Raw genomic sequence first — 14,594 nt, 5'->3', positions numbered from 1 at the left:
TGCTAAGCGTTCATTCTAGTGGTCGACCAGTTGATTTATTTTAGCCGATTAATCGGTACCGATAACCGATTGACAAAATCGTCAGAATTTCATGCTGGTAGTTTTTTCGTTGCTGGAACAGCTGAGAAGGCTTATGTTTGTTTTCATTCAGTATCCATTCTAAAAATTATCAGTTGATTAATCGGTTATTGGCCAGTGCCAACCTAGTTATCATTATCGGTTTAATCGACGTCTAGTTCATTCATTCGTTCTTTGCCAATGATAATTTCTGTTTAATATTTATTACAATGTTATTATGTATATGCAGTATCAACATTATATTAACCATCATTTGCTCTGTTCTCTAGTAATCAGCTTCAACCATTTAGATGCCCGTATCGGTCAATCTAGAAAAATAGTTAGAAATAACTCTGAAGGGTGTAGGCGTATTTGTTGTGTTCGTGAAGGAATGTCAGAAAAATGTGAAATGCACAATCCTGAAAGATGCCATGAAAGGGCAAGACGGCCTCAGGCACATGCCTCAGTCTTGACCTTTGACCTCGACCTGAAGGATTCTTGACCTTTGACCAGCAGCCTATTTCAGAGAGTGCTGCAGAGGGTCCGTTCTCTTTGTCTTTCCTTTAGTGTGTTTTCCCATGAAGCAACACTTTTCATCAAGCAGTCCCACACGTCCCGAGTTCTCTCCTGAAACAAAGCGAGTATTGTTGCCAGTGTGAATTACTGTTGAAACGCAGCCATAAACATCAGCCGGCGTCTAGAAATTAGAGCAGCGAATTGACGGTGTACTGCTTATTCGTGACACATCCGCTTAATGAAAAAACCCCAGCGAAAAGTGAAAACACATGCCGTCAAGCTGATAGTCGCTTTGAGATCTTCAGTTGCGTTTGGCGACTCCATTCTTTGCCTTTTGTCTAGATCTGATCTAAAAGCTGCCTTGCTGTGTAACGCCTGCATACGAAGCATCTTCACTGAAATCGAAGCTCATGAATGACTGACTTGAAAGACTCGATGTAGATACGTCATGTACAACACAAGAAACTCAACTCATTCTTCACTACAGTGGAATTTTATTAGATTATATGTGTACATTTCATCTAATCTAATGACATGATATTCTAAGCATAAAAATACACAGCACATAAATAAAACATCCTTTTTAATTAGATAAGAACTTTATAAGAAAAAGAATTATATACTGCAAAATAATATCATATATATATTTTTTTTTTGCATGTTTGTCACACAATGTTTCAGATCATCAAACAAATTTAAATATTAATCAAAGATAACACAAGTAAACACAACATGCAGTTTTTAAATGATGGGTTTTTTATGAAGGGAAAACAAAATCCAAACCCACATGGCCACATTAAAGTGTGCCAAACATGCAAAAAAAAAAAAAATCAGGAAGGGGGCCAACACTTTTTCACACCACTGTATATAAGCATTTATATAATTTTTACTAGTTTTTTTTTATAAAAAAATTACAACAATGTATTATGTAATTGTTTTCTATATAAAGAGAAAGAGAGATAGTTTTTGCCATTTAAAATAATTTAAGAAAAAATATGTATTATAATTTTCTAATTTGTTGTGTGTGTGTGTGTTCTCTATTGTATATAAATTTAGGAAAAATGTATATATGTATATGAATGTATGAAAGTGTACATAAAGTAATGTACAGTATATTTATTAATATATAATATCAAATGTATGTAAATATATTTTATAAAAAATAGATTGAAATATACACACAGAAGTATAATTAGATTAGATTAGATTAGATTAGATTCAACTTTATTGTCATTTATGCAGAGTACAAGTACAGAGCTAATGAAATGCAGTTAGCATCTAACCAGAAGTGCAAGAATATAGTGTTTTATATACATATAAGTGCAGAGTAAATGAAGATAAGATTTACAGAATGTACAGTGGAATTGCTATATACAGTATTGAGCAGAGTATATACAGAATATAAAATAGTAATGCAATGTAGGGATTGTATGTACATATGAACAGAGCAATGTAGATTATATAGATTACAGATTATATATACACATTATGAACAGCAGAAACGTGAGAACAGTGGTAATAAATAAATACAGCTGGATGAGTGTGCAAAGTATTGATAGAACAATGTATTCTATGCAAAATAGCAGTAGTGCAATATTTTAGAAATAGTTTACTGTGCTTGTACAGTAACAACTTTAGACAGTTTATAGTGTAATGACTTTGACAATGTGGAGTCTGTGCAAAATATGAGTAGTGCAAATGCATGTGTGTAAAGTACTGTGACCAGTGCAGTAATAAGCAGGTGCAGGTTAGATTGGTGGTGTGGCGTTCAGAAGTGTCACAGCCTCGGGGAAGAAGCTCTTCCTGAGCCTACTAGTGCGAGAGCGTAGGCACCTGTAACGCCTGCCGGATGGAAGGAGGGTGAAAAGTCCATGGTTAGGGTGAGAGGCATCCTTGATGATGTTTCTTGCCCTGCCCAGACAGCGCTTATAATAAATGTTCTCAATGGAAGTTAGCTGGGTGCCGGTAATCCGTTGAGCAGTTTTCACCACCCGCTGGAGTGCTTTGCGGTCAGATGCGGAGCAATTGCTGTACCATACTGAGATGCAGTTCGTGAGTATGCTCTCAATGGTACAGCGGTAGAATTCCACAAGGATCCTGGGATTCAGGTGAACTTTCTTAAGACTCCTTAAGAAGTAAAGGCGCTGCTGTGCCTTTTTGACCAGAGTAGAGGTGTTATGGGACCAGGTGAGGTCATCAGAGATGTGGATGCCAAGGAACTTGAAACTCGACACACGCTCCACTTCAGCTCCGTTGATGTAGATGGGTGTGTGTGCATGACTCCTAGTCCGCCTGAAGTCCACAATGATCTCCTTTGTCTTCTGGGTGTTTAGCTGTAGATTGTTGGTGGCACACCACACAGCCAGGTGCTGCACCTCATCCCTGTAGGCTGACTCATCGTCATCCTTGATCAGACCTACCACCGTGGTGTCATCTGCAAATTTGATTATGGTGTTGGAGCCATAAACAGGAACACAGTCATGGGTGAAGAGGGAGTACATAAAAAAATAATCTATTTATGTATAATATATTTATCATATTATAGAAAAACAAATATTAATATTAAACAAAAATATGTACATTAGACATCTCTGTATATTTTATATATTTAGCGTTCACGATTGTACATAATTCAGAAAAAATGCATTTGTATATTATGGCAGTTATATTTGAAATATATAATAATATGTGAAGTGCGTGTGCATGTGTCTGAGTGTGTGTGTGTGTGTGCGAGTACATGTGTGTGTGTGTGTGTGTGTGTGTGTGAGAGAGAGTTTGTGTGCATGCGTGAATGTGTGTGAGTGCGCGTGCACGCGAAATATATAATAATATGTGAAATGTGTGTGTGTGAGTGTGAGTGTGTCTGTGTGTGTGTTCCTGTTGCATCTGTTCTTCATGAATAGGCTGATTGTGTGGTAATTGTTGCTGTGGTTGGAGGTGGAGTGTGTGTTTAGCGGGTTATTGTCTGTCCTGGTTTGAACTGAGTGATTGAGTGTGTTTTGTTTTCACACAGACTCTGTAACTCCAGCCAGGAGAACATGCCATTCCGCTCAGATCACTGCAGGAAGGGCGCGTAACACTCACTCGGCCAGAAGATGGGATCTAATTCCCCCCTGACGTTAGATCCGGGCATTCAGAGCCGCTCACATTCATTTATTCAGGTTCAATCTGTTTGATGGACTCACTTTAAACGTGTGTTTAGTCTCGATGAGCAGTTTAATTCTGTGCCAGTTCAATAGTATTGAGTTGAGCGCTGTATTTACTGATGGTTTTGCTGTTAGTAGCTAATAGAAGACAAACCAGCAGTCTGTTTCAGGTCACTCACAGGAACACAGGTGCTGCTTTATTCATTAAACATGTTTCTGTATCAAAGCATATTTCTGCCACCTAAGAAAACAAAATCAATCATGCTTTGGTAATCATAATTTTGACTTTAAAAGTCAAAATTGTGACATAAGTCATAATTACAACATAAAATTATGACTAACATATGACTTTATGACTTTAAAAATTGAAAATGACAAAAAGTGATAATTATGAGATAAAAAGTCAAAATTATGAATTTAAAAGTCGAACTTAAGACTCTAAGATGAAATTATGAGATGAAGGCAAAATATACTATAACATAATTTAAAAAATGTTTTAAGTCGACTTGTCAATTTCGACTTTTAAAAATCATAGTTCTGACTTATTTGTACTTTTTATCTCAATTTCAACATTTTATCTCATAATTATCACTTTAATTATACATACATTCATACATACACACATATATATATATATGAATATATATGAAGTGTTGTCAAACGATTAATCGCATCCCAAATAAAAGTTTGTTTACATAATATATGTGTGTGTACTGTGTATATTTATTATGTATATATAAATACACACACATTCATGTGTATGTTTAAGAAAAAGATGTTACGTTTAAATTAAATATATTTATATATGATATAATTTATATGAATATAAATATACACGTAAATACATGTAAAAATTCTCAAAATATATGCTGTTTGTGTGTATTTATATATACATAATAAATATACACAGAACATACACATAATGTAAACAAAAACTTTTATTTTGGATGCGATTAATCATTTGACAACACTAGTGTATATTTGTGTGTGTGTGTGTGTGTGTGTATATATATATATAAAATAACTAATAAAAATTACAAAAATACAACAAAATCACTAAATTAATACAACTTAAAAATGTTACTATATAAAAATAAAAGTAGATAAAATTTTAATTATGCATAATTTAAAGTGTTAACAAAAATTATAACAATATATCATTAACCTGACAAAAAACAATGGAAGTCTGTGAGAGGAGCTCTCTAAAACAATATTAGCTCTGTATGTCTGTGTGTGATGATTTTTCTCACTCATACTGTGTGTGTGCGTGTGCGTGCGTGTGTGTGTGTGTGTGTGTGTGTTTCTGCAGGTGTTCTGCATGTCTCATGGAGGGTTGCATCTCTCACCGTGTGTGTGTGTTCACACCATGTCTTGTGTTTGAAGTCGTGAAGTCATGGCCTAATGGTTAGAGAGTCGGACTCGTAATCCAAAGGTTGTGGGTTGGAGTCTCGGGCCGGCAGGGATTGTAGGTGGGGGGAGTGAATGTCCAGCGCTCTCTCCACCCTCAATACCACGACTGAGGTGCCCTTGAGCAAGACCCCGAACCCCCAACTGCTCCCCGGGCGCCGCAGCATAAATGGCTGCCCACTGCTCCGGGTGTGTGTTCATGGTGTGTGTGTTCACTGCTGTGTGTGTGTGTGTGTGCACGTTGGATGGGTTAAATGCAGAGCACGAATTCCGAGTATGGGTCACCAAACTTGGCTGAATGTCACTTCACTTCACTGTTTGTTTGTCTCACCTTGCCGTTTTCTCCAGTGTAACTCTGCATTATTAATCCCTCTCCCGCTGTGTGTGTGTGTGCGCAGTGTGTGCAGTGTGAGCAGTCTCATCTGCTGCGGGAGCACGAGGAGGTTCAGGAGAGGACGACGCTGCGCTACGAGGAGCGAATCACAGAGCTGCACAGCATCATCGCTGAACTCAACAAGAAGATAGACCTGCTGCAAGGAGCCACCATCAGGTCTCTCACACACAGAGACACACACACACACACTCAAACACACCGCATGCACACACACACACACTCAAACACTCACAGAGACACACACACACACACACACACTCAAACACTCACAGAGACACACATACACACACACACTCAAACACTCACAGAGACACACATACACACACACACATTCAAGCACACCACATGCATACATACACACACACACACACACACACACACACTCAAACACTCACAGAAACACACATACACACACACTCACACACCACATGCATGCGCACACACACACACACACACACAAACACTAACTAATGCATTATGTGTGACTTTCTTGAAGCTGCCTGTATAAACTACTTAGAGGTGGCCAATATGATATTTACTGCCAACCGACCAACATTTTAATCTCTTAATAGGTCAATAATGACTAATATTTAAATTCTTTAATAGATCAATAATGACTTATATTTTAATTTTTCTAAACTAAATATTTAAATTAAAAAAATTAAAGAAATAATTAAAATACTTTATAATTAAATTAAATGAACTAAATATTTTACTAAAGATTTTAATTTTACTAAATATTTTAATCTCTTAAAAGATCAGTGACGACTAATATTTTGGTTAACGCTTTACTTAAAGCCTTTATGTGTAATGCATTATAAAGGTATTCATATTGTACTTTATAATGCATTATATTTTTTCATAAATAACTGTAACCTAATTTAAAACTGCATTATAACGCTTGAAATTTTTGTTTATGTGTCTTAATGCATTATATTTTCTGAAGGTGTAATGCATATGTATTATAACTGTGGTTACAATTATTCATGAGATCATACAATGCATTATAAGATGCATTACAGACTACTTTTATAATGCATTTTATATAAAGCATTTAAGGAAAGTGTTACCAAATTTTGTAATCTCTAAATAGATATTTTAATCTCTTAATAGAGCAATACAGATTAATATTTAAATCTGTTTGAATCACTGTCGCACTGATATACAGTGCCCTCCAGAAGTATTGGAACAGTAAAGACAAAATTGCTCTGTTGGCTGTGGAGTCAAGACATTTACAAATATGATTAAAAGATGAATATGAGACAAAACTACAGAATGTCACATTTTATTATTAGCCGTTTCAACACATACATGTTTTACCAAATAAAAAGAACAGCACTTTTAGAGTTTGATCCCTCTATCTGATGTGAGCATAAGTATTGGAGCAGTTGCCTCTCAGGTCTTTCTAAGTGATCAGCTGTGTCCTGTTGCATTCATTCTTCAGATATTAAAAGCAGGGAATGTGTCGTATCAGTTATATCCATTACTTCTGTATCCATTCATGCAGGTACAACCATAGATATGTATAAGTAGATGCCCTATTATTTAGATGGCGGATGCGTCTGCGTGCTTGGAGCAGTTGAATGGGGAATCTATCTATACATATCTATGGGTACAACAATGAGCATGATGTTATTGTTTACACGGTCATGCAGAGAGAATGTGGGCATCCACGCCATCATTTTCAAAAGTCTCAGTTTTGGTCTGTTTACACTGAAACGCTACCTAGGAGTTTTCAAACTAAAACAGGTCTGCAGCGTTTTCAAAAGTCTCAATTTTCGAGAGTCAAAAACGCTGGAGTAGTGTAAACGACAGGTGTAACCGTAGCACAAGTTATTGGTTTTAAAGCAAAAACACATTACTGTAAACATAGCCTGAGTATAAACTCAGAATTGTGACACAAAAGACAGATTTGTGAGATTTAAACTGGAAAAACATTAAACATCATCACTTCAAATCTTTTTATTGGTATTTTGTGTGACAGTACAGAGCATCTTAACTTTTCAAGTCTGATACAGTAAAAAAAAATATCCTTCCATCTATCATGTGTGGTCATCCACCTGTCCAGAGTTGTGTTGTGAGCTTTATTAAATGTATCTCATACAACTGACCAGAAAGTTACCAGCTGTGGACATGTCCAAAGCATAAGCTCCTGTCTGGGAAAAGAGAAAAAACATTATTATTTTTTTTATCTTTGGAGGAATCACGCTTCCATAGATTGGTGCTCACACCGAATCAGTGTGTTTTTGATGGGCTCAAAAAAACATATCACTTTCTGCGATGATTCTTCTCATTCATCATGACGTGTGTGTGTTTCTCAGGGAGGAGGATGAGTTTTCCGAGCTTCGCTCCGATCTCAGTCACAGCCAGCAGGAGGTTAACGAGGACGACCGGAGCGTCGATCAGGACCCCGACCAGGCGTCCATCTCACTGCCTGAGAACCAGTCCACGCTGGTCACTGCAGACATGGGTAAGAGCAGCTGTACAAAACCTGAGGGATTATTGTATGTCCAAATCCAATCTCAGAAATGCAGACCGACAGACACGAAACCTGCCGGAAATATGAAAAACATCATTTTTGAGGAACTGAATCTAACCGTAGAATGTGATGCCTTTTTTGGAAATATTTTTTAAAGATTAATTTATTATTACATTACTTCATTATAACAGTTAAGCACATTTGAACTGCAAAATGTTCATTGCCATAATGCAAAAACAAGATATTTACATTACAGTAATGAACATAATGCAATATAAATGTGCTTAACTGTTATAATGCAAATGTAAAATAATAAATGTAAATAATATAATTAAATGCAAAATAATGTCATTAAAAATGACAATGCAAAATAATAAATGTAAATATTAAATAAAACTTACAAATAATGTTATAATAATGCAAATGTAAAATAAAAAATTATATATAATGTCATTACATAACAAATGTAAAATAATAATGTCATAAATACTGTTGTAATAATATATAATATAATTATGTAATAGATGTTAAATAATATGTAAATAAAAAAATACATTTAAATTGGAAATAATACTAAAATAATACTGTGTCTTACAAATGATGTTATAATAATGCAAATGTGGAATAATAAATAAAATAATTATGTAATGAAAATAATGGCATAACCATTCAATAAATAAAACTATTGAACATCATGCTTGTTTTTGGAAACAATACAGTTTTTTAAAAATTAAGCACATTTGAACTGAAAATGTTCATTACTGTCATGCAAAACGTGTAAAACGTTGCATCATGCTAGTATTTTTTGCTATTATTGTATGCTGGTTACAATAACATTTTACATATATTTCTATAATACAATAAAAACATTAGATTAATAAGAATTACTGTTGAGAATAAACCCCAAAAACTGAGATTTTGTTTGCATTTCTATAATGAGAAGATGTATTTGTCAGGGAAGGAATGTCACAGTGCTCCTAAAAAAGGCTTCACTATTATTCGTTACATTTGTTTTATTGATTTGGGGGTGAAATGTTGTAAGACACTCCTTTATCTTCACACAGTGACTTTGAATGAGTTTGCATGGTTCTGGAGGTCACGTCTCTGTGTTTATCACTGCAGACTCATGGGAAATATTCGGTGAGATCTCCAGTGTTTCTTCCAGACAGCAGTGAAGTTCATTAGAGAACAAATAAAGGCTTTTGCTGAGAGAGAGAAACCTTCTCTGTGCGTGTGTACAGTACGTGTTTATAATGGCAGATGAAAGACAGACAGACTGGTTTTGCTTGAGCGTAATCGTCGTCTTCCCTCTGCTTTCTTTTGTTTTTCCACTCGATCGAGCCGATACGCTCAAACAAAAGCTTTTAAAGGCCTCAGCAGTCGGGATGCTGTCATTGTCCCTTCAGTCTAATGGCGTTTTTCATTACGAGTGTATTGTAGGAGCATTCCCAGCATGCATCACTCCTGTCTGTGAAAGGAAATGACAGATTCAGATTCTTCAGGCTTTATCGCCGTGATTAAAACAGCTTTGCATTACAAAAGTGGAAATAATGGAGTTGTTTTCCACTTGCAATTAGAGAAATTTACTTTTAAATTACAATTTTATATTCAGACTTTTAGTATCATTGATAAACTATTATAGTTTTAGTGAATATTTTGAATTAGATTTATTTATATTTTGATTCCATTTAATTTTCAAGTTTTATATATTTTTTTGTCATTTTTATTATTATATTTTTTTTTTATCTGTGTAGTTTTTGTGAAGTTTTACGTTTTATTTAATTTAGTTTTAGTTATTTCAGTACTTAAACTAAATGCAAATGAGAAATGTTGCTTGGGCAACTAGCTGAAATAAAATAATTTTGTATTTTGTTTACTTTTATATTTTATTTCAGTTCAATTTTATTATTATTATTATTTCAAGCAGTGAATGTTTTTTATGTTTTTAGCTTTAGTTAGAAAATAACTGTTCAGAATTTATTCATTTGTATATTCAGATATATATGTATAATGTATATTTATGGATATATGTATGTGTGTGCGTGTGTGTGTGTGTGTGTTTGTGTGTGTGTGTGTGTATATGTGTATATATATGTATATGTATTTTATATATGTGGTTATTTTGCTATCCTCACCTATATAAATGAACTATAGTGTCCTGCACCTCATAGTAAAAAAAATATATAAAATTATATCTGGTGTCTTAATAATTTTTGGTTTGACTGTGTGTGTGTGTGTGTGTGTGTATATAGACTGTTTCATTTACTTCATACAAAACTAAACTTCAGAACCGTGCCATTAAAGTGATGAATCTCTAGTTGAAATGATCCTGGAGGAGGCTCAAGCTCATCCAGTGTTTTTCCCACGAGCGCTTTTATGTTTCATGGTTAATGTATGACGGCACATTGCCTGCCTTTGTTAATATTAATACAGCTCTGGATCAATAACCTGCTCATGTCAGCGATCACATTAATTCATATGAGCTCTGATTTACTCCGGTTTTTCCATTTCATTTGCCTGCTGGATACTGGATGAGCAGGTTTGGATGATAATATTATTACAGGTTAGGCAGGAGACTTCATGAGTTCTCAGGTATGGTTAATGCAAATTATTGAAATAATTTCTAGAGTTCATATTGAGATCTCTGACTTCTGATGCAGACTTTGGCAAATCTAAGGGCAATTGGAGACATTGTTGAGATCTCATCTGAAACTTTAGAAGAGACACTTGTCTTATTTTCCCAGGAGGAGCACCTGAGGATCAGAAGATGTCAGTAGAAGTCTCTGTTTGCTCCCTACTTTGATCTCATTGCTGTGTAGGTGAAAAAAGTTGAGACAGTACAGTAATTGTATGTGTGGTTATCATTTACTATACTTTTACATGATATTTAAAACATTATTTTTAAGCTGTTTATTCAATGTTTTCATATTGCGTTCTTTAATTTGACTTTATTAGCTCTCCTATACAGTAATGGACTGCAAGTTTACATTTAGTCATTTAGCAGATGCTTTTATCCAAAGCGACTTACAAATGAGGAATCAAAACCAACAAGAGAGCAATGATATGCAAGAGCTACAACAAGTCTCAGTTAGACATATAACATATAATAAATAAAAAGAAAACAGAATAGTGCATGCTAGTGTTAGAGGCCTGTTTTGCTTTTTGTTAATTGTATAATAAATAAAAGTAAACCGATATAATACAAAAAGAATAGAGAAGCTAGTGTTATTTTATAATTTTTTTTAAAGAAAACAAGCAGTTAGTAAATGAATAGAGTGCAAGTCTAAAGGGGCAAGTTTTTTTTTTTTTTAAAGAATAGAATTATAATAGTACGACAGTGTTTTAGTGCCATGTTAAAAAAAATTAAAATCTAAAATTATAAGACTAAAGTCGCAATACCCTTTTTTTTTTTTTTTTAAGAAAACAAGCAGTTAGTAAATGAATAGAGTGCCATTTATTTTTTTTAAACAGTAGAATTAGAATAGAGAGTGCTAGAGTTAGAGGGTCAAATTAAGATGGAAGAGATTCTTGAAGATGGTTAAGGACTCGGCTGCTGGGATTGAGTTGGGCAGGAGGGAACAGTTCATGTAAAAGTCTGTGAAAGTGATTTTGTGCCTCTTTGGGACGTTCACTTGCAGAACGCAAGCTTCTAGAGGCACATAGGTCTGAAGTACTGAATTTAGGTAAAGAGAGCCAGAGGTGGTTTTATAGGCAAACATTAATGACTACAAAAAGGTTGAAGTTGACTGAGATGCGTGTGTTTTTCCAGATAACTGCAGTGACCTGAACTCGGAGCTGCAGCGGGTTTTGACGGGGCTGGAGAGCGTCCTCTGCGGCCGCAAGAAGAGCACATGCAGTCTGTCCGTGGCGGAGGTGGACAGACACATCGAGCAGCTGACCACCGCCAGCGAACACTGCGATCTGGCCATCAAGGTAAAACACCTGACAGGTGCAGTACAGGAGCCCACAGACACTATATAGTGCACAATACCTCAAACTGCAGTCTGACCGGCTGGCTTTGGCAACTGACCGTTCGCAAAGAGCTTGATTGACAGGAGATCTGACCAATCATATAACAGCCAGTCTGCCATCTTGCCCGACAAACAAATCAGACAGGAGAGTAGATTAACTTCGGTGGACTTAAACTTGAAAAATATTGTGTATTGACGTCTTTCCGTGGTTGAAATATAATATGCTATGATGTTCATTCAACCTTGTTCTCCAAATATTTCGACTTTGTTCTGGTGGTTTCGAATTTGTTCGCGAGTTATTGAGACTCAAGAAACATTTCTGATTATTATCAATGTTGAACACAGTTGTGCTGCTCAATATTTTTGTGGAAACTGTGATGCATTTTATTTTCCAGGATTCACAGATGAATAGAAAGTTCAAAAGAACAGCATTTATTTGAAATTTAAATGTGGGGATGTGACATAAGGCTGAAAACTGTGTGTTTGCAGACGGTGGAGGAGATCGAGGGCGCTCTGGGCCGTGATTTCTACCCCAGTCTGTGTGAGGAGCGTGTGCGCTGGGAGAAGGAGCTGGCTGGACTCCGGGAGGAGAACGAGAGCCTGACGGCGATGCTGTGCAGTAAAGAGGAGGATCTCAACCGCACCAAAGCCACCATGAACGGCATCCGAGAGGAGCGGGACCGCCTGCGCAGACGCGTGAGTGACGCTACCCTCAAACCATGCATTAAACATCTAAACCATGCCACAAACAGCTGTGTTACGACTAATAACTACTGATTCATCGTTTAGGTTTAGGGGGTTCAAACCGCCATCCTTTCTCCACTCATTAATAGTCTGTTGATTATTTTGTCCATATTCCAGGTAATCTGGGGTCAAATATATCAGTATAATTCTTCCAGATCTGTCATTTCATAGTTTTGACAACTTTATTATCTTAAAGTGTTGACTTTCTATTTGTTATCTGTGACAACAGGAAAACAGTCAGTGGCAGAAATAGTTTGTTGAAGTATGTTGTAGTCATTGTATCATTTTATTATCTCTGGTAGTGGTTTTGCTGTTATTTTAATGCACATTGTTATTAGAATTCTAAAATGGTTTACTATAATGTTATGCTCAACTTTTTATGATGATGATGATAATAATCCTAAAAAGCCTTGTTTTCCTGCATATATTCAGATATTGTTTTTATGCTATTTGTTTTAACAAAATTACTATAAATTATATTGAATTGCACTATGTTACTCTATTACAGTCATGAGAATCGTATAATCATCAATGACAATAATGACATGACAGTACCTTGTATTCATTGATTTCATTATTTTTATTTTTTTGCTGATTTTATTCTGATTGAATTTTTTTTTCATAATAAACACTAATTTACTATAAAATACTCTATTACAGTAATGAGAATCTAATCATAATCATCATTTACAAATAATCTCAAACACGCAGTAACAAGACGTTAGAATGAGTTCAGTTGTCATGAAAATAATGCAAAAAAATGCAGTAAAAATAGTAAAAAAAACGTAACTGAAACGGAATGACATTTAGATGCTTTACACACTGTTTAATGCAGCTCAGAGGGACATGTAATGCTTTAAACTGCAGTTACAAATGCATAAATAATGTTTTGATATTTTAAATATAAAACATTGACAACTGATGTTTGAAATTAATAAAAAAAAAAAAAGATACTCTAAATGTGAAATTAAATCTGCCAGCAGGTGGCAGCAAGTCACTGTTAACAAGTGAGTCACTGCGATTGAACCGAATCATTAAACAGTTGATTCATTCAGGAACGAAACGCCGTCATGTTCCTCAGAGACACAAAACAGTGCTGTAGCTTTGTTTGGATTTATTTTTGTTGTCGAAATTGAGCAAAATAGGTAATATGCTGTCTAAAACATAAGTCTATTAATTAACTTTTGCTTACTGAACTGTTGTAAAAAAATCATTATTACAAAAAAATCATTTGTAATAATGTTGATTTTTGGAGAGAAAAAACGGGTCTCTTCTGTGATATTGATTAACTATATGAAATTATGAAAATATATACACTTTCTGACCCATATCTTGAATTTTGTGATCATTCTAAATGCATTTTAATAGACTGAATTATGCAGTGAAAGAACTAAATGCGCGCACAAACCTAATAGAATAATATTCTGTAATAAGATTAGTAGTAGGTTTATAATAATATTCTGTAATAAGATTAGTAGTAGGTTTATAATAATATTCTGTAATAAGATTAGTAGTAGGTTTATAATAATATTCTGTAATAAGATTAGTAGTAGGTAATAAGAACAGAATTTTGAGAAAAACTGGTTTAAAGGGAGGCAATGAAAATAAAAGTACAACAGTCAAGTATCACAAGTAAAAGATATTTTCAGACAAGATGTTATAGAATAATAATTTAATGAAAAAATTTACATTCGACCTATTTTCTAAAATTTCCTTAAAAAAATATTCCCAGCGCAACATCCAGTGGGTTTTCCTAGATCACATTTATTATATTATATTATAGTTTGTGTATCTTGTATCTCAAGTGTTTTGTGCTCAGTTGCAGGTCTTTCTGATCACAGGAAGTCTAATTCAGTCTCTTCCTGTGAGAAGAGAAAGTC

The 14,594-nt window shown here is 34.8% G+C and overlaps 2 protein-coding genes across 3 annotated transcripts in view; one reads left to right on the top strand and one right to left on the bottom strand.

Annotated features, from left to right (window-relative positions):
• The window catches only part of LOC306871772 (guanine nucleotide-binding protein G(I)/G(S)/G(O) subunit gamma-10-like), a 480,959-nt gene that overhangs the window by 232,490 nt on the left and 233,875 nt on the right, over positions 1-14,594 (bottom strand). The gene's annotated exons all lie outside the window — the stretch shown is intronic.
• LOC306871757 (colorectal mutant cancer protein-like) overlaps positions 1-14,594 on the top strand; it is an 84,563-nt gene that overhangs the window by 42,183 nt on the left and 27,786 nt on the right. For both annotated transcript variants that reach the window (XM_079419895.1, XM_079419896.1), the window contains 4 exons: positions 5,525-5,676; positions 7,842-7,990; positions 11,769-11,932; positions 12,460-12,666. In XM_079419895.1, coding sequence (XP_079276021.1) covers positions 5,525-5,676; positions 7,842-7,990; positions 11,769-11,932; positions 12,460-12,666 — 672 coding nt within the window. The remainder of the gene's footprint in view (positions 1-5,524; positions 5,677-7,841; positions 7,991-11,768; positions 11,933-12,459; positions 12,667-14,594) is intronic.

Source organism: Barbus barbus (assembly GCF_936440315.1).
Source record: "Barbus barbus genome assembly, chromosome: 6".
Taxonomy (NCBI): domain Eukaryota; kingdom Metazoa; phylum Chordata; class Actinopteri; order Cypriniformes; family Cyprinidae; genus Barbus; species Barbus barbus.
This window is presented reverse-complemented; position numbering and strand designations above follow the sequence as displayed.